The sequence below is a fragment of the Hemitrygon akajei genome, chromosome 2 (assembly GCF_048418815.1).
Source record: "Hemitrygon akajei chromosome 2, sHemAka1.3, whole genome shotgun sequence".
NCBI classification, from domain to species: Eukaryota; Metazoa; Chordata; class Chondrichthyes; order Myliobatiformes; family Dasyatidae; genus Hemitrygon; species Hemitrygon akajei.
Genome location: NC_133125.1, coordinates 12784975 through 12804680, shown reverse-complemented (window position 1 = coordinate 12804680; position 19706 = coordinate 12784975). Strand labels below are relative to the sequence as shown.

The 19706-nt window shown below is 38.9% G+C and overlaps 1 protein-coding gene across 8 annotated transcripts in view; it reads left to right on the top strand.

The window, feature by feature from the left end:
- ssbp2b (single stranded DNA binding protein 2b) overlaps positions 1–13128 on the top strand; it is a 318540-nt gene extending 305412 nt beyond the window's left edge. For 4 of the 8 annotated variants that reach the window (XM_073067190.1, XM_073067171.1, XM_073067161.1 and 1 more), the window contains 2 exons: positions 313–363; positions 460–6809. In XM_073067190.1, the coding sequence (XP_072923291.1) occupies positions 313–357 (45 nt within the window). In that variant the 3' untranslated portion in view covers positions 358–363; positions 460–6809. Of the gene's footprint in view, positions 1–312; positions 364–459; positions 6810–12779 lie in introns of those variants that run through there. The other 4 variants (XM_073067200.1, XM_073067181.1, XM_073067142.1 and 1 more) reach the window with 2 other exon arrangements.
- The last annotated feature ends 6578 nt before the right edge of the window (positions 13129–19706 follow it).

Genomic DNA, 19706 nt, shown 5'->3' with positions numbered 1-19706 from the left:
TCTTGTGTTCCTAGACGTCTGATGTAGTTATTCTGCTCTCCAGGAACCTGTACTTGAGCACAACCAACTTGCATTAATCTCTCTTACTCATGGCACCTGCTAATGGTTTTGTACACATACACATTGCAGTGTAATGAACAGAAGAACTGTTAGATTGGGTGGAGAGATAAAGACACAAATGACTGCCAATGCTGAAATCTGGAGCCCAAACAATCTGCCAGAGGAACCCTGTGGCTCGAGTAGCATCTGTGTGAGGGGATGAAATTCTGGACGTTTCAGGTTAAAACATCAACAATTGCTTTCCTCTCACAGATGCTGTTCGGCCCGCTGAGCTCTGCAGCAGCTGTTGGTTGTTAAATATAGGTAATTTATTTGTTTTATTTCTATATGTTTATAACTGAAGGAAATTGCTGTCCTTAAAGTAAATTCACATGTTATTTTGTCTTTTTTTTCCCACAGTATTCTCCAAGCATGACAATGAGTGTGTGATCATGTATCCCTCCTCGTGATCAAGGCCAGAGTGATTTGCCTCTTAAAACGTGAAGTAACCACATCCAAGAGAAGATTAAAATATTTTACAAAGCTCTGCAGAAAAAGAGGTTTTGATTCTAGCAAAGACCCTGTTGTTCTGCAAATGACAGGTGTCCCATTGTGTACTGAAAGCGGGTCCAAAATATTCTTTTTAAGTTTACAAAACCTCAGAGACTGAACAGTTCAACCATTTAAATGTAGGATATGCCTAACTGAGGCAAAACGCAGCAACTTCCATGACTTCCCATAGTTAAGTAAGACATGGTGTGCTTTATTCAGCTGTTTGAAAGAATACAGTAATAAATACAGCTTAATGTGAGTCTACTTCCTTCTGTTTTTCCCTTCCAGTCCACTCTTTAGTCTCAAGAAGTTATGTTAATTGTAATTTTGTAATGTATAAACCAGCTCCTGACAATACCTCTTTTTATGCTTTATATGACATCATTGCTACTCAGCAGAACAAATATACTAGCCAAACACTGTAGGATATACATGTGGAAGGGAAAAAGAAAGGCTAATGAATATCTTGCACTTAATGTTGTGTTCAGTAAGTGTTATTCATTAATTAGAGCTTCATTACTTGTCATGTGAAATAGGAGCAAGCCTGTCTTTTAGATTTACAGTGGTGGATGCAGGTCCTTAACTACAGTTCTGGCATATCAATGTTGAACACTAGGTGGACTATGCTTATGGTCATTGACAACAGCCAATAAGTGCTATACCAACTGCAGCTAAGAAATTGCAGAATAGTTTTGTTATTTCTCTCTTTTCCCTGGTAACATTAAATTGAGATGTAGTACTCTAGGAGCGTGATTAAGGATATTTGATGGTAAATCGTATGATCTGGATGATCTCGGTCTGCCACTAATGAAGGATGCCCATCCTTCCTTAGTTAATATCGCACCATAAAATTCTGTGTTTTAGCCATTACCTCTTTTTTAAAAAAAATGGAAAATGAAACTATCTTTTGTAAATTTTCATGTATTCCTTATTCTTCCTTCTGTGCAGAATGATATATTGTAAATGTACATTATGTGTAGATTGTAACAAACTGAAGTTCTTTTTGTTTGGTTTTTGATTTGTATGTGTGAGAATGAGGGTTCTCGGAATCACCGCAGTTGGGGTCTTTTCCCATGGGGAACGTTTTCTGGTCTGAGATTGGAACTAGTGTAAAATTTTGTACAAATTGTTGGCTGACTTTTTCTGTTCTCAGACCAATTTAAAAATATTTAAATGAAATTTACCAAACATTATTCAAATGGAACCGTAATTTTGAAGCTCATTAATTATGCATGTTAAAAAATGTACAATTCTGTGTTTAACTAATGTAACCACTTGAAGTTAACCTGCTCCTAACTCCAATTATACAGTTGATATTTTTAAGAAAAAGTTAGTTCCTGTTACTATATCAATTTTCTATATTAGACAAATGAATTAAGTATAGAACATGTTTTTTAATTGTTCTGGGACTTGGGTGTGGGAACTAGTGATAATGATTGCACGTCACTAAAGTGCTGTACAGTTCAAATCATCTTTATATCACTTATAATTATGGCAATTGATCTCTAGTTGAAAGTGTCTAAGTAAGAGAAGCTAAGTAATCTGTAAAAACTTAGCAAAATAACAAAAAAGGAAAATTGTAAATGTCGTCCTTTCCCTGTGATTCCTCATTTGAAAAGGCCCTAACAATCAGAAATGGAGTTTCTGTAAAACAGCCTACTTATTACTTGCTTCAAGAAACAGTATGTTTCAGAAAAAGATAAAAAGGCACTGTCGTGTCCCCAAAAAATCTTTTACTTGGGCATTCAGACTTCTTTTTCTTGCGATGTCTTTTGAAGATATTTATATATTGTCTGACAGTGTGATGCCAGTACCACGTCCAATACAGACTAATCATATGCAGTTTTGCATTTCAATCTGAATATAGTGCTAATTGTTGTGAAGATTACAGATAGATTTCTTTGAGTAATTCTTTATTCTTTTTGTGACTTATATGGAATTATGCCACTAAACTATAGTTAAATGTGCAAATGAGAGGATTGTGATTGGGTTCTGGTAAAGATTGACCTATTCTCATCAAGTACTTCAAGCATGCAATTAAGTTGTCCTGCAAGCCCTATCTTGCAGTACAGAAACATTTTGAACTACCAAACTTCTTCACCAAACCAGGTCAAAATACTATAGTAGTGCATTACTCAAGTCAGACATGATGTTCTCCTAAGGGGCCGTCTATTGGTGGGTCCTCAGATAGCTGTAGAAGCTGATCCAGGTTCCACGTTAAAATACGATTAAAATACTATTGTCCCTCTAAGCTTCATTCAAATCTTGAATGCACTAAACATCAATCTATTGTGTTATATTTTATAACTCTTTGAGCAGGTAGGATGAACAGTGTTGCTTGTCTGAGTCGTATATTCATTCTTGTAACATTAAACCATTTAAGCAAGAAAGATAACACTTCTTGCACTCATTGAGCACTTGATTTATGTATTTGCAAGAAATAACTGGTTTATATTTTCATAAACCATTGCTCACCACCAAAAATCTGAAAGAAAATAAATTATTTGTACTTCATTTGATGAGAAATAAGGGAGATCTTTGTTGAGAGATTGGATATGAATTTTGATGTGGTGCATTTATTTTGCAAGGCATTGGGCAAGGCAGTGATGATGGCATGAGGTCTATATGACTGAGCCTCATTTCAGTAAATTGTTGAACTTCCAGTAGCAAACAGCCAGGTTGGAGACTGAGCCCATAGAGAGTGAACACTAGACACGGTGGAGGAAACGCTCCAGTGTACGGGAGAATAATTGTGGCCCAGCTCATTCCGTGTTCACTTCTACCCAGAGAATGTACTATACAGAGTTGAAGAAAAAACCTGCGTTGGGACTACTGTACATATTTGCAGTAGCCACCTTGGTTCACCTGCTGCCTAAGTCATTGTTCTTTTAGACAGAGGCACCATTCACTTGTATTTCAACTTGTTCTGAAATTTCAGTCAGCTCTTCATCAGTGAGAACAGAGTGGTTAGTGCTGCAGTCTTACAACCTACAGCCAATCTATTACCACCCAAAATTCAGAGGAAAAATATCCTAATGCTATTTTTTGATCAAGTGGTTATGCATGCAGTAATTTTTTTGAAAGCATTTCATGAAATATATTGATTATTTGTGTATGCATGGTCTGTTCCCTTCTGTTCTCATTGACACTGACTGACTTGCTGAGTTCCTCCAGCGTTCTGTGTGTGTTGCTCAGCAATGAATGTTATGAAGTGTGCAGTCTACAATCCGATATTTCATTATGTAAAATTTGTTTGATTAGCAGATTAAAAAGACTACATTTCCAATTTCACAGTTCTGTTTTGTGTTTGAGTCTGATGAAGTTACTTCAAATCCAGGGAGAAATTGAAGAGTTACGATGCAAAGTGTAGTTAACTGTGAGGATATTTTGGTTATTTCACAGTGATGATGATATATAAAATTCAGTTACATAATTTTAACTTGTGTAGTTTCAGACTGTGTGCTAAAACTGGTTCAGTGCTGCCATTTAGCCAATAAAAATCCAAACATTTCAGGTTAATAGAATTTGCTTTTGTCATTGTACTCAGTATAATTCACAATTGACATTGCATCATTCTGTTGCCATGATGCCAATTTGCAACACACATGCAGTGGCCACTTTATTAGGCATCTCCTGTAGCTCCTGTACCCAATAAAGTGACCATTGAATGTATGTTCATGGTCTGTCGCCTATCTATTTCAAGGTTTGACAAATATTCAGAGAAGTTCTTTTGAGCACCATTTCTGTAAAGCATGGTTATTTGAGTTACTGTCACCTTCATGTCAGTTTGAACCATACTGGCCATTCTCCTCTGACCGCTCATTAACAAGGCATTTTCATCGACAGAACTGCCACTCACTGGATGTCTCATTTATCACACCACTCTCTGTAAACTCTAGAAACTGTTGTGTGTGAAAATCCCAGGAGATCAACAGTTTCTGAGATACTCAAACCACCCCATCTGGCACCAACAATAATTTGACAGTCAAAGTCACTTAGATCACAATTCTTCTGCATTTTGATGTTTGGTCTGATCAACAACTGAACCTCTTGACCATGTCTGCATGCTTTTATGCATTGAGTTTCGGCAAAATGATTGGCTGATTAGATATTTGCATTAACAAGCAGGATAACAGGTGTACCTGATAAAGTTGCTACTGGGTATATGTATGTTAGTTGTGAAAATAAAGCTTCTAGCAGTTCTCTCTCGTACTTAACTATGATTTCTCTTTTGCCTTTGCATTGTGCCTCACACCGAGAAACAATTATTTAAAAGGAAATTTTGCCTTTGATAGCAAATTCATGTAAGCAGTGCTCCCAAGATCCAGTTTTCTGTCTTTTTTTTATCAGAAAATGCAGTGTTCTTTGTTATTTCACCATTTGCCACTATTTTTCAAACGTTTGCACAAGAGATTATGAAAGACAAATATAAATAAATTCTGCGATGGATAGATAGCTGCAATAACAGCGTGGTAATTGTTCCAAAAGTCATTCTGGTGTGTTCTGTAAAATAATGTAGTTTGTGTAAGAAACTTTGTCTTGACTATGGTTTACACTGTAATATACTGTTGTAAAGCGCAGTTTGATTCCATGTAGCAAGTGCATTTCTGTAGTTATTGTTAGTATGTCACTAAATCAGCCAATACTTTATTATTTGGGTATTTTTTTGTATTCTTTTTTGTTTGCCTTGTAAAAGCATGCTTAACTGACTCTAGAATCTCTGATGTGGATATTTTAAAGATTTCAGCCAACTAAGCAGAAACTGCCAGGAAACAATAAATACAACTTTTCTATTATTTTTGCCCTGAATATTGATATTGTTTTACAGAAAATAACATTAATATTTAAGTTACTTTACATTGCCCTCTAACTTCAAAATGGCAAAATCTAATTTAATCTGAACAGAAAATGCATGTGCCTACACATTCTCTTTATGCTGCATCTCATCTGAGTGCATGTGATTTTCATTGAAACTAGTTGCAAAGATAGACATTTTGCATATTCAAGAATATTCATTTACGCAAATGACAAGTGCTTAATACCCTCATGTTTTGTACTTTGATCTATATACCCGTTATCAATTATATTAAATAAATTCCATATTCTGTTTTTTATAATCTATACTTTTTTATGAAATGTCATATAATTTCTAAAAACTTCATTAAAATTATATTGTTTGACTTGTTTTATGAACTGACTTTCTTGAAAAAAGGGTGAGAGACACTAAAAGCTGATGTATAGTTATGGTTTTTAAATCTGCATTTAACCTAGTTGGGACAAAGGAACCATTTAGTTTTTGAAACAATTTATTTTTTAGTATGACTCTTTTGAAATCAAATTCACTCTAGCGTGATGCTGCGTAGCATGTTTTCAGAAAACAGATGCCCTGACATCTATTACAATGTATAATGAATAGAAAATGTTTTAACCAGTTAAACTTCTGTAGTCAGATAAAGTTAAAGAGGTAAATTCTTTAACCTAGTGGTAGGGGAGGATCTAGAGCTTCAATCATCTTTGTATTTGAAGTTTCCTCACAAATTAGAACTGTGCTAAACATTCTGCTGAGAGTGATTGAATACGTGAACATGGAGTCAGAGAGGACTTTTGGTAGTGGTAATTCCCGAGTCCTGGACATTATTACACTTCATTAACCTCTGACATCGCTTTGACAATGTTGTTCTGCACTTTGTTCTTCAAACCAATTCAATACAATAAACAGCCACCAATAGTGTTTTCTTTCAATTTTTTCCAACAAGAATACCAATTAAAGCTATTTTACATCACAGTGAAGTTAAAATTTAAAAAAATGTCTATTCCATGAGCATATCAAAGAATCAACATATCGAGTCAGAACCTATATACAGTAACTCCAGGTTTTTAGGGCACATTTACTTCATGCAGATGGCTTTTAGAAGTTGCTGTACAAAGTTTGAAGCATATCTTGATGGCTGCCCAGCACTGCACATCATTGCATGATTTCAATGTTTAAAATGAATTTTCTTATCCCAGTGTTTCCTACTTTGTATTTGTTCCTGCGGGCACAATAGTATTGTGTTTAGTAGTTCTGCCTTCACTTTTCTTTGTGTTCCTGAGTACTAATTAGCGACGTGTCCTGGTTTATTGTTCAGCACATTCTGTATTACATCATTTGTATGTTCTTTAAATTGTAAAGTTTCTTAGATTGAAAACTTGCTCATTAAACTGTTACATCAAATGTGCTATAGGTCTCAGTCCTTGATTTAAATAATAAATGTTTTGTAGCAAGCTTCTTCAATGGATTCATTGTGATCAGGCAGAGACACTATATTGTTTCAAGGACACAAGAAATGACTACAGTGTGGAAAAATTGGTAGGCCTGACCCTGAGACTGGATAATTGAGCATCTGCATTGTATGTTTTGTGTGTGTTTTATTTGTATCCAATAAAACCTAATGTTATTTTTCACAGGTAAACTACTAAATTATTAAGGATGTGGAGTAATTTTCTGACGAGCAGATCTGACTATGTTAGCTAAAATATGCACTCACCATGGTCAAATTATAAATCAATCAATCATATGTAGCCTCTACCCTAAGGTCATGAACATCAATTTCCTTAACTACTAGTAATTTCTACTCCCTTCCCTTTCTCTCATTTTTCATTCCCCATTCTGGCTCCTCACTTGTCCATCACCAATAGAGCCCCCTTCCCCTTCTCCCATGGCCCACTCTCCTATCAGCCCTTTACCTTTTCCACCTATCACCTTGCTGCTTCTTACTTCACTCTTCCCCCTCCCCGACCATCTACCACCTCAGCTGGTCTCACCTGTCACCTGCCAGCTTGTACTCCTTTCCCTCTCCCCACCTTGTGGCTTCTGCCCCCTTCCTTTCTAGTCCTGATGAAGGGTCTCAGTCCTGAAATGCAGACTATTTATTCCCCTCCATAGATGTTGCCTGGCCTGCTGAGTTCCCGCAGTGTTTTGTGAGTGTGTTGCTCTGGATTTCCAGCATCTGCAGAGTCTCTTTGTATTTATAATAGGTTTCTAAAATGTTAGCACTTATCTAAAACAAGCTAACAGAACAAGTGAAATCAGCCCGATTCTTTGAAAGTTATTGCCCTTGAAAATACTTCTTGAAGTGTTTTAGTCACGTAATACTTATTCATGAGTTAGATAACCTGTGCAACAACAAAACTCTGAGAACAGATTACAGTTTTTCAGGACACTTACTCAGTGAAGCTCATTCTGATCATTATTCCGATATTTCTGTCTCCAACGGGCAGATTGATCGTGTGGATAGTCAGAGGCTTTTTCCCAGGGCTGAAATGGCTGACAGGAGAGGGCAGTTTTAAGGTGCTTGGAAGTAGGTACAAAGGAGATGTCAGGGGTAAGGTTTTTTTTATGCAGAGAGTGATGAGTGTGTGGAATGGGCTGCCGGCAACAGTGGTGGAGGCAGATACCATAGGGTCTTTTAAGGCACTCCTGGATGAGTACATTGAGCTTAGAAAAATAGAGGGCTATGGGTAACCTTAGGTAATTTCTAAAGTAAGTACATGATCAGCACAGCATTGTGGGCAAAGGGCCTGTATTGTGCTGTAAGTTCCTATGTTTCTATAAAGCTTTTGAGTTGACTTTAAGATTTTATAGACAAAATTCTCTGTTATGTAATTACCATCCTTTACTTCAGAATAACCCCTGACTTAAGTCTTGTTGAAAAAGGAACCAGATCAACTGCAAGAGAACTGGAAAAGTGCACACTCAGAATAGCATATTCTCTTGAGGTTGTGGTCAAGTCATTAATGCAGCCCCGAGCAAGGTCAATACTAGCTGAATAATTGAATTTACTCTTTCAATATGTGAATTAAGGGATCTGTGTCTGCTGAAGAATCCTTTGGCTGGTAAGGGCAGGGGTCGGACATATTGAGGACCTGTCCACAGTGTCTGCTGCCATCAGCAATGGGCATGCTTAAGGAATATGTAGATAAAAGTTTTGATTTTTTTTTGTAGAGAGCAATAAAGTAGGCATGTCAGATTGTTGTTTTACACAATTCTGATCTGGTTCACACAGCAAAATAACAGTAGTTGCTAATGTTCATACGGATTTGCTTACACCGTAGTAAAATACAGAGTTTTCTTTATAAAGATCCTTAATTACATTAATTATCTAGGAATCAGTTCAAAGAGAGAATAAAGATTAGCTTTAGTTTGTCACATACATCAAAACAAACATTATTTTGTGTCAAATCAGCGATGATTGTTCTGGGCAGCCCACAAGTGTGACCATGTTTCCACCGTTAACATTGCATGCCTACAACTTTGGGAGGGGACCAAAACACCTGGAAGAAACAATCGTGCTCACAAGAAGATCACACAATCTCCCTACAGTGGTAGGAATTGAACCTCAATCTTGTAGCTGGTGCTCTAAAGCATTATGCTAACTGCTATGCCACCATCTTTCACTGCCTATTCCTTCCTCCTAGGTCTTACCGGAGAGCAACTACTGGTAAAGCAGGTGACCCAACACCAATGGTACTGCAGGAACGACTGCTACAGCTGAGACTTCCCAATTTTCATTCACCTTTGACTTACCTGATTTAGGCACAGGTCAGAATCTACACTGGTGATCTAAGGATAAATGACGACCAAAGACAACACTGGTGAAAGAGAGAATGAGAAAGAAACCCTGTTCCACAATGGATTCTCTACAACTGTTCCAATAAATATCAACATATCACTTACAGGTCGCTCCTTCAGAAACATTAGTGTTGGGTTACATACTCTGACTAGTAGTTGCTTACAGGGAAGACCCAGTAGGAAGCAATGGACAGGCTGACTGAAGGGAGCAAGAGGCTGGAAAGGTGGGGTGGCGAGGTAGAGTGGTAGTTACTGTGGCGCTCTTCAGCACTAGCTGTAAGATCGGGAATCAATTACCGCCACTGTCCGTAAGGAGTTTGTATGTTCTCCCTGTGACCACGTGGCCTTCTTCCAGGACAAGCATCTATTTCAACCTTTGTGTGTCAGCATCAGTCTTCCCTCCCAAGTATAGACATTAAATCCTAAAGCTAACAACTGATATGCATCTGTTTTTTTAAAAAATGTTTCTCACATCTGAATCAGAGGTGTGATAAGTTTAGGATAGTTCATTACTTTAAATAACTGAGTTTACATGGTGTGGTCAGTATAGGCCTGTGTTGCAAACTATTCTGATTCTGCATATTTCAATCCTAATGTGGTAATAAGCAACTATTTTTTTTGCTGACTGAATGATAACCACTTCTGGCAGGTTTCTCCTTGATATTTATTTCATAGTTCAAAGTAAATTTTAGTATCAAAGTATGTGTGTCTCACCATATATAACCCTGAGATTCATTTTCCTGTAGGCACACTCATCTAATCTATAGAATAGTAATTGTAACAAGATCACTGAAAAATCAACTAGAATGGAGAAGACAACAAATTGTGCAAATGCAAATATAAATAAATATCACTAAATAACGAGAACACAAGATAGAGTCTTTAAAGTGAGATAATTGGTTTTTAGGAACATATCAGTGATGAAGCAAGTGAGTGTAGTTATCCCCTTTTATTCCGAAACCTAATGGTTGAGGGGTAATAATGGTCCTTGAACATGAGGTTGTGAGTCCCGAGGCTCTTGTGCCTTCTACCTGACGGCAGCAGTGACAAGAGAGCATGATGTGGGTAGTGGAGATCTCTGATGATGGATTCTGCTTTCCTATGACTGCATTTCATGTAAACATGCTCAGTGATTGGGAGGGCTTCACTTATGATATACTGGGCTGAACCCACTATCGTCTGTAGGATTTTCCACTCAATGGCATTGATGTTTCTGTACGAGGCCATGATGCAGCCATTCAATATACTCTGGGCTGTACACCAATAGAAGATGGTCAAAGTTTTAGATATCATGGAGAATCTCTGCAAAATCCGAAGGAACTAGAGGTGCTGCTGTGCTTTCTTCATAATTGCACTTGCATGCTGAGACAGTGTGAAATAGTAACACCCAGGAATTTAAAGCTGCTAACCCTCTCCACCTCTGATCCTTCGATAAGGACAGGTCATGGACTTCTGGTTTCCCTTTCCTAAAGTCTAGAATCATTTCCTTGGTCTTGCTGACAATGAGTGAGAGGTGATTGTTATGACATAATTCAGCCAGACTTTCAACCTCCCTCCTATACGCTGATTCAGCATCATCTTTGATTCAGCTTACAACAGTGGTGATCTGGAAAAGGAAAAGGAAGCTAACTCAAAGCATTTTGATCTCATTCCTCCCATCTGCCATTTCTGTCCGATCAATCTCTTTATCATTCATAGTCAAAAGTATATTTATTATCAAAGTAGATTTATGTCATCATACACTACCTTGAGATTCATTTTCTAGCAAACATTAATAATAGAAAAAAATCAATAGAATCAATAAAAAACTACAAAGACTGACAACAAATGTTTAAAAGAAGACATGCGCAAATACAAAATGGAAACATAATAATAACAATAATAAATATGTAAATAATAATAGCGAGGACATGAGTTGCAGAGTTTTCTAAAGTGAGTCCATTGTTTGCAACACACACAAAATGCTGGTGGAACGCAGCAGGTCAGGCAGCATCGATAGGGAGAAGTGCAGTCGAGGTTTCAGGCTGAGACCATCAGGACAAACATCGACAGCGCTTCTCCCTCTAGATGCTGCCTGACCTGCTGTGTTCCACCAGCATTTTGTGTGTGTTGCTTGAATTTCCAGCATCTGCAGATTTCCTCGTGTTTGCCGTTGTTTGTTTGATCAGTTCAGGGTTGGGTGGAGTGAAGTTTTCCCCTTTGGTTCAAGAGCCTGATGGTTGAGTTCCTGAACCTGGTAGTTCAGACTGTTGATATGTCATTCCAGTTATTACCTGGTTGGACATCTACCAAAATGTTATTTTTCATGTGATGGTAAAATTTCCTGGAATTAGGGCTTTTATTAATGAATTTGGAAAATATTGTTAATGTACCCAGGTTACTGTGCAATCAACAATATTGATGACGGTGGAATAAATGGAAGCATCACATTTAGCCTCAAGAATGTTGATAAGGAATAGTTTGTATTGTGTTTTTTCAAAGATTACAGTAGATTCTCATTAATTGTACTATCGGTTAATCAGGACAGCTGCTTAATTGGGACAACTCTTGAAGAACAAAAACTAATCAAAAAATAGCCAGGATTCCCCTTGTTTATTTGGGACACGATGCTGCTTAATTGGGACTGGAGACTTTTGCTGACACGTGTCAGTCGCATGCACTCGTGTGGCCGTTTAGACACTACACCATGCTTGGAGTGAACAGTTTTTAAATAGCATCCTTTGCATTAGTTCAAAAAGCAGTGATTTTTGTTACTGATAGTTGATTAAAAATAAGCAGTTAAGGCAATTCAGAACCATTTTGTTCACTGTAGTTTCAAGCATTCAGGCTTGGAGATGCCAGAAATAGCCAGGAGTGTAAATGAAATGATTTTATTACTTCAATAAGTTAGGAACGGCAAAGATTTTTAAAGCTATCGACAATCATTATGAAGATTTGGAGGAAGCATGTATGAAGGCAGTCCATTATCTGCACTAGGTGTCTGTGCTGACTTTGTTCACTTACAGTCAAGTGAAAGAATACAGTAGTGTATGCCGGGTTAACTTCACCATCATAGTTATTAGGAACTAATACAGGGTAGTAGTATTGAGAGTGTTCTAATTAATTCTGTTTTTCATTTAAATATATCATTTGTTACTCAGTTAAACAGTAATTTGTCTTTATTAAACCTTGTTAACTATTTCCATGAAATTCGGGCAGCCACTTAATTAGACCAAATGGTGCTCATCCCAATGTGTCCCAATTAACCTGAATCTACCGAATTTCAAACTTGCAACATATTCTGGCATCTAGTTCAATTCCTGCCAATGTCTGTAGGGAGTTTGCACATTCTTCCAGTGACTGCGTGACTTTCCTCCGGATGCTCCAGTGTCCTCCCACATTCCAAAGATGTACAAGATTGGTAAGTTTTGGGCGTGTTATATTGATGACAGAAGCCTGGCGACACTTGTGGGCTGCCCTTCAGCAGATCCTCTGTCTGTGTTGGTTGTTGATGCAAATGACATATTTCACTGTATGTTTTGATGTACATGTGACCAATACAGATAACCAATGTATAATCTTTATCTTTGTATTTTAGAATGTGCTTTCATGGGATTACTGATAACTCGAGATGTGTGGGAGACCAAAAGCATCAAAGGAAGAAAGCGTACAAATTGGGAGTCACTAGAAATCCAGGAAAGCATGTCACTAAGGTTCACAGTCACTGAATTAACAGAATGTTCTGACTGTTGCTTTTGGCTGTTGATTGTATCCATTTCCTGGTTGTTGATTCAGGACCTTTGTGTTGAACGTCTGTTTATTACTTCGATTTTAAAGTTTTTTTCTCTTATTTACCTTGTATATTCGGTTCACTACTGAAGTTTTATTTTCTAAAAGTTATGCTATGGAATGTTTTGTTAAGTGTACAATTACAAAGATAAAGAATATGCACTCTCTTTATTTGTCAACGTACACTGAAACATACAGTGGAATGCATTGTTTGCGTTGACGACCAACACAGTCAGAGCATGTGCTGGGAGCAGCCTGCAAGGTTTACTGTGCTTCTGGTACCAACATAGCCTGTACACAATTCACTAGCCAAACAGGGAGTCTTTAGAATGTGGGAGGGAACTGGAGCACCCAAAGGAAACCCATGTAGTGACAGGGAGAATGTACAACTCCTTACAGACAGTGACGAGAATGGACCGTCGATCAGTAATCGCTGGTGCTGTAAAGCGACTGCACTAATCGCTCTGTTACTGTGCCACCCCGATCACCTTCAGGCAGAGGTAGAATTTGAACTATAAATTTCAATAAGATTCAACCCGATGCTACTTCATTAATCTATGTTCTGTCTGGAGCAGAATGCCTGACTGATAACTGCTAACGACTAGGGTCGTTGCTCAGCTCTCCAGCTGATCATTTCCTCTGCTAGGAAGGAGAAAGAGCATCTCGAGTGGAGCCCACCAGCACAGTCTGGAGGAATAATGTTATGTTGAAGCAGTCTGCTCAGGGAACTAATATCGCTCAAAAATTCCCAGAAGAGCAGCAGTACACATTAATAATATTATGTGCAATCACTCGTCAGGTTTTAATCAGCTACCTGCCTGATGAAGACTGAGCTTGAGGATGGGGAACTGATTCTTCCCCCGGGCTGTGAGTCTACTGAACTCCCTGTCAACACTCAGGTCTCATCACGTGTGAAGCACCACTGGCATATACCGTTTATATTTTTTGAGTTGTGTCGTAAATGCATCTTATTATTCGTTAATTTATTTGTAGTAATTTTGCTTTGTGTGTTGTGTTTTGTGTGCTTCTCTTACATGAACTGTGTTGTGCAGCTTGGTCCTGAGGACCCTTGTTTGGTTTGGCCATATACATGTGTGTGGTTGATAAACAGTAAACTTGAACATGATTATTTGTTCAATCATGTAAAAGTCTAGATTGATGGAACCTTTTAAAGATTTGTTCATTGTTTTTCTCTAAGCTGTTGCAGTGTTTTCCATTATTTTTCCCTAGATACGTGGATATATGACACTGATGCTGTTTGCTATGTTTGAAAGCAGTTAAGTTCAGATTTTCTAGTTCAATGAGTGAAACTTGACAATTCCACTAGGCCAAGCAGCATCTTTGGAGGGGAATAAATAGTCAACGTTTCGGGCCAAGACCCTTCGTTAGCATCCCCGAGTCCTGACGAAGGGTCTCAGCCTGAAGCATCGACTGTTTATTCCCCTCCAAAGACGCTGAGTTTCTCCGGCATTTTCTGTATGTTACTCTGGATTTCCAGCATCTGCAGATTCTCTTGGGCTCACAAGAACACTGCAAATTTTTATATTTAAATATAATGAGTATTTTAGTTTGTTCTTGCAGTGAGATTTTCCAGGAACACCTAAGCAACACTTTGAAACTCTAGGCTATTAAAGTTCTCTGCATATATCCCATTTATCTTATTATAAAGGCATAAATTATGGAGCTTCTCCTTGGGATTTATCCACTTGGGAGGGAGGGGCTCTGAAATAGTCATACACCTGAGGGGGGCCTGGAGAAAAATGTTAAGTATGGAATTTCATCTAGAAATTGACAGGAAATAAACTATCAAGACTTTTAAGTCCAAGGTAGAATTCTTTCAGCGTAAGACTGGCAAAGCAACCAATATGCAAAAGTAGGGAAATTATGCAAATAAACATATATATATAATACTGAGAACATGGTTTGCAGTGCCCTTGAAACCAAGTCTGTAGGTTATGGAATCAGTTCAGTTTTGAGGTGAATGACGTTATCCATGCCGGTTCAGGAACTTGATGTTTGAAGGGTTATAACTGTTCTTGAGCCTGGTGGTGCGGGACTTAAAGCTTCCGTACCTCCTTCTCAACAGCAGCAATGAGAAGAGAGCATGGCCTGGATGGGGAGTGCCTTTGATAATGGAGGCTGCTTTCGTGTGGCAGTGCTCCTCGTAGATGTGCTCAAAGATTGAGGGGGGGTCTTTGTTGGAATGGGCTGCATCCACCACTTTCTGTAGGCATTTCTGTTCTTGGGCAGAACAGGCTGAGGTGCAACCAAGTTAGGATACTCTCCTGGTGTAAATGTTTAGACTATTGATCCACAAGTTTTTGGGGCTATAATGTTTAACTTACAAGAATGGGGAGTCTTTGGAAATGGATTTTGTTTGCTTGTAAGTAATGTTTATGTTAAGGAAAGGTAATGCTGCACTGGATACACTGATTGTGACCATACACATTCAATGATTGGGTTTGGTAGGATTGGTCCAGCAATGACTTGTACATTGATTTTTCACTTCTCGGTGTGAGGTTGAGAACTAGTACGTGCTGATGGAATGGCAGCTGACGGTGCAATATGAATTGCCTGTCTAATTCATTTATAATCACTCATAATAAGGCATTGGTCAGACTGACCTTGTAATATTGTTTCGGCCCCTTATCTAAGAAAAGAATACGTCCACAATACAACAAGTCTTAGGATTGTATGTGGTGACATATATGTACTTCAATAGTACATTTACTTTGAACTTTGAAAAGATGTGCTGGCATTCGAGAGGGTCTAGAGGAGGTTCATGAGGTTGATTTCAGGAATGAAAGGGTTAACATATGAAGAGCATTTGATGGCTCTGGAACTGTACTCAGTGGAGTTTAGATGAATGAGGAGGAACCTCATTGAAACCTATCGAACATTGAAAGGCCTAGAGAGAGTGGATGTGGAGAGGACATTTCCTATAATGAGGGAGCCTAGAACTGGAGGGCACAGTGCCAGAATAGAGGGACGTCCATTTAGAATGGAGATGAGGAGAAATTGTTTCAGCCAGAGGGTGGTGAATCTGTGGAATTCATTGCCACAGATGGCTGTGGAGGGCAAATCATTAGGTATTTTCAGAGTGGAGATTGATACATTTTTGATTAGTAAGGGCACCAAGGGATCAGGGAGAAGGCAGAAGAATGGAGTTGAGAGGGATAACAAATCAGTCATGATGGAATGGCAGACCAAACTCAATGGGCTGAATGCTCCACTTCTGTTCCAATGTCTTACTATCTTTATTGACTTGGAGATGATTCTGTGTTACCCACACACAATGCTGGAGGAACTCAGCAGGCCAGGCAGCATCGATAGAAAAGAGTACAGTCGACGATCCCAGCTGAGACCCTTCAGCAGGACTGTTGAAAAGAGATGAGGAGTAGAGTTAAAAGGTGGGAGGAGGGGAAGGAGAAACACAAGAAGATAAGTGAAACCGGGTGGAGGTGATGAGTGAAGGAAAGAGTTGGGAAGTTGGGAAGAGATACAGGGCTAGAGAAGGGGGAACTTAATAGGAGAGGACTAAAGGTCATGGAAGAAAGAAAAAGGGGGAGGAACACCAGAGGGAGGTGATGGGCAGGTAAGGAGATAATTTGAGAGAGGGAAATGGGAATGGGGAGTGGTGAAGGAGTGGGGTTTGGGGGGGGGGGGGGGGGGTTGGTCATTACCGGAAGTTCAAGAAGTTGCTGTTCCTGCCATCAGATTGGAGGCTACCCAGATGGAATATAAGGTGTTGTTCCTCCAACCTGAGTGTGACCTCATCGCGACGGTACAGGAGGCCATGGATGGACGTGTCAGAAGGAGAAGTGGAACTAAAACGGGTAATCACTGGGAAAGCCCATTCCCATTCTGATATGTCGAGGGATCTCCCAGTGGCCACCCATTTTACTTCCACTTCCCATTCCTATTCCGACATGTATTCTGACATTCTAATTTCAACATGAGATTGTGCATTAGTAATGATCTTTCCAAAATCATTGGACGCTGGCATGGTGCCAGAGGATTGGAAAATTGCAAATGTCACTCCACTCTTTAGGAAAGGAGGAAGGCAGCAGAAAGGAAATTATACACCCGTTAGCTTAACCTCAGTGGTTGTAAAGATGTTGGAGTCAATTGTTAAGGATGAGCTATGGAGTATTTGGTGACACAGGGCAAGATAGGACAAAGTCAGCATAGTTTCCTTAATGGAAAATCTTGCCTGGTGAACCTGTTGGAATTCTTTGAGGAGATTACACATAGGATAGATAAACATGATGCGGTGGATGTTGTATATTTGGACTTTCAGAAAGACTTTGTCAAGGTACCAAACATGAGGCTGCATACCAAGTTAAGAGCCCATAGCATTACAGGAAAGTCACTGATGTGGTTAGAGCATTGGCTGATTGGTAGGAGGTAGCGAGTGGGAATAAATGGATCCTTTTCTGGTTGGCTGCCACTAGTGGTATCCTGCAGGGGTTGATGTTGGAAATGCTTCTTTTTATGCTGTATATCAATGATGTAGATGGTGGAAGAGATGGCTTTGTTGCCAAGTTTGCAGATGATACAAAGACTGGTGAAGGGGCGGGTAGCGTTGAGGAAACAGGTAGGCCTCAGAATTAGCAGAATGAACAAGAAAGAGAGTGGCAAATGAAATATAATGTTTGAAATGAATGTCACACGCTTTGGTAGTAAAAATAAATGTGCAGAATATTTTCTAAACGTGAGAAAATCCAAAAATCTGAGATGCAAAAGGACTTGTGAGTCCTCGTGCAGAACGCCCTAAAGGTTAATTTGCATGTTGAGTTGGTGATGAGGAAGGCAAATGCAATGCTACCATTCATTTCAAGGTCTAGAGTACAAGAGCAGGGAGGTGATGCTGAGGCTTTATAAGGCACCGGTGAGGCCTCACCTTGAATATTGTGAACAGTTTTGGGCTCCTCATCTAAGAAAAGATGTGCTGACGTTGGAGAGGGTTCAGAGAAGATTCACAAGAATGATTCCAGGAATGAAATGGTTACCATACGAGAATGTTTGATGGCTCTGGGTCTGTACTCGCTAGAATTCAGAATGTGGAAAGGCCTAGACGGAGTAGATGTGGAAAGGATGTTTCCTATGGTGGGGGAGTCTAGGACAAGAGAACACAGCCTCAGGATAGAGAGGCATCCATTTAAAACTGAGATGTGGAGTAATTTAAAAACACAAAATGCTGGCAGAACTCAGCAGGCCAGACAGCATCTATGGGAGGAGGTAGTGACAACGTTTCGGGCCGAAACCCTTAATCAAGAGTGAAGGATTGAAGGGTTTCGGCCCGAAATGTCGTCACTACCTCCTCCCATAAATGCTGTCTGGCCTGCTGAGTTCTGCCAGCATTTTGTGTTTTTATTTATTTCCAGCATCTGCAGATTCACTCGTGTTGCATGTGGAGTAATTTCTTTAGCATGTGGTAAATTAGTGGAATTTGTTATCACAGGCAGCTGTTGAGGCCAGGTCATTGGGTGTATTTAGGTGCATTTAAGGTGTGTGTGTGTATATGTATAGATAGATATACTATTTATTTTGGGTTTTTATTTATGACAAACATTTCTAGAGGATATCCTGAATGAACATGATGAAGTGTTTGCAAAGGATTTTTGCCTCCAGCCATCATACAGACACAACAATCAGAAAACAATATAGTACAGTTCCAAATGAAGGTGACACATCTGTTAACTCTGCTAATTGCTCGTTTGTCTATCGTTCTCATTTCATCATTATGTCTCTGCTTTCACTCGAGATTTGCTTGTTCACAAACTGATTAAACACTATGAATGAAGAAACGGAATAAATCTGTGTGTGTTTATGCATTAAAATAAATTATTTTTCATGTATAATTCATTTTACATAGGTTTGGAAGTTAAATAAATAAAAGTATGTTCTATCTATTCAATATATATTGACCTGTATATGGCGAGGTGGAGATATGTCTCTACCAAAGGAGGTGTAAGTCACCCCTTCCCTCCGCTAGCCTGTAGGTCACCCTTGGGCAAGGTGTAGCGCCTGCTTAGCCTATGATCAGGGTCACATGAAGCCATTGGAGCAGGTCATGGATGATCATATGAGCAGCTGGTGCTTATCACAAGTCCTAGTCATGTGAATACTGACGCTGGGCAGACACTCTCTTAAGAGTATTGATAATGGCTGGGGTCTCCCATCTTGTAAAGATACTGTTCAGAAGAAGGCAATGGCAAACTACTGGTCATGGGACCATGACTGCCTACGTCACATGACACTGCAGATAATGATGATGACAGCATAAATCACCATATACAACACAGAGATTCATTTTCTTTCATGTATACTCAATAAATCTATAGAATAATGGTTTCTTTTGAACTTATAGTCTTTTAACATCTTTGGACTATTTTTACTGTGCCCATGGTCTGTTTTTTTTTAATCAATTATGGTATTGTTTGCACTGTTGAAACTATATGTTAACTATAACTATATGTAACTATGTGGTTTTGTGTAGGTTTTGTAGCTTTAGTTTTTGGTTTGTTGAGTGGTAGAGTTGGTCTCCTGACTTGGTGTGTCTGGGTAGTCTTGTTTTGTCTGGTGGATTTGGAGCTCCTTTCTGGGGAATGTGCTAAGATGGTAGCGCAATATTAATACACAGCAGCCTCTCCGGACTCTGGATTTGGGGATTGCCAAACATTATGTGGATTTTCTGGTGTAGTCTGTTTTGTCATGTGCTTTTGTGATATCA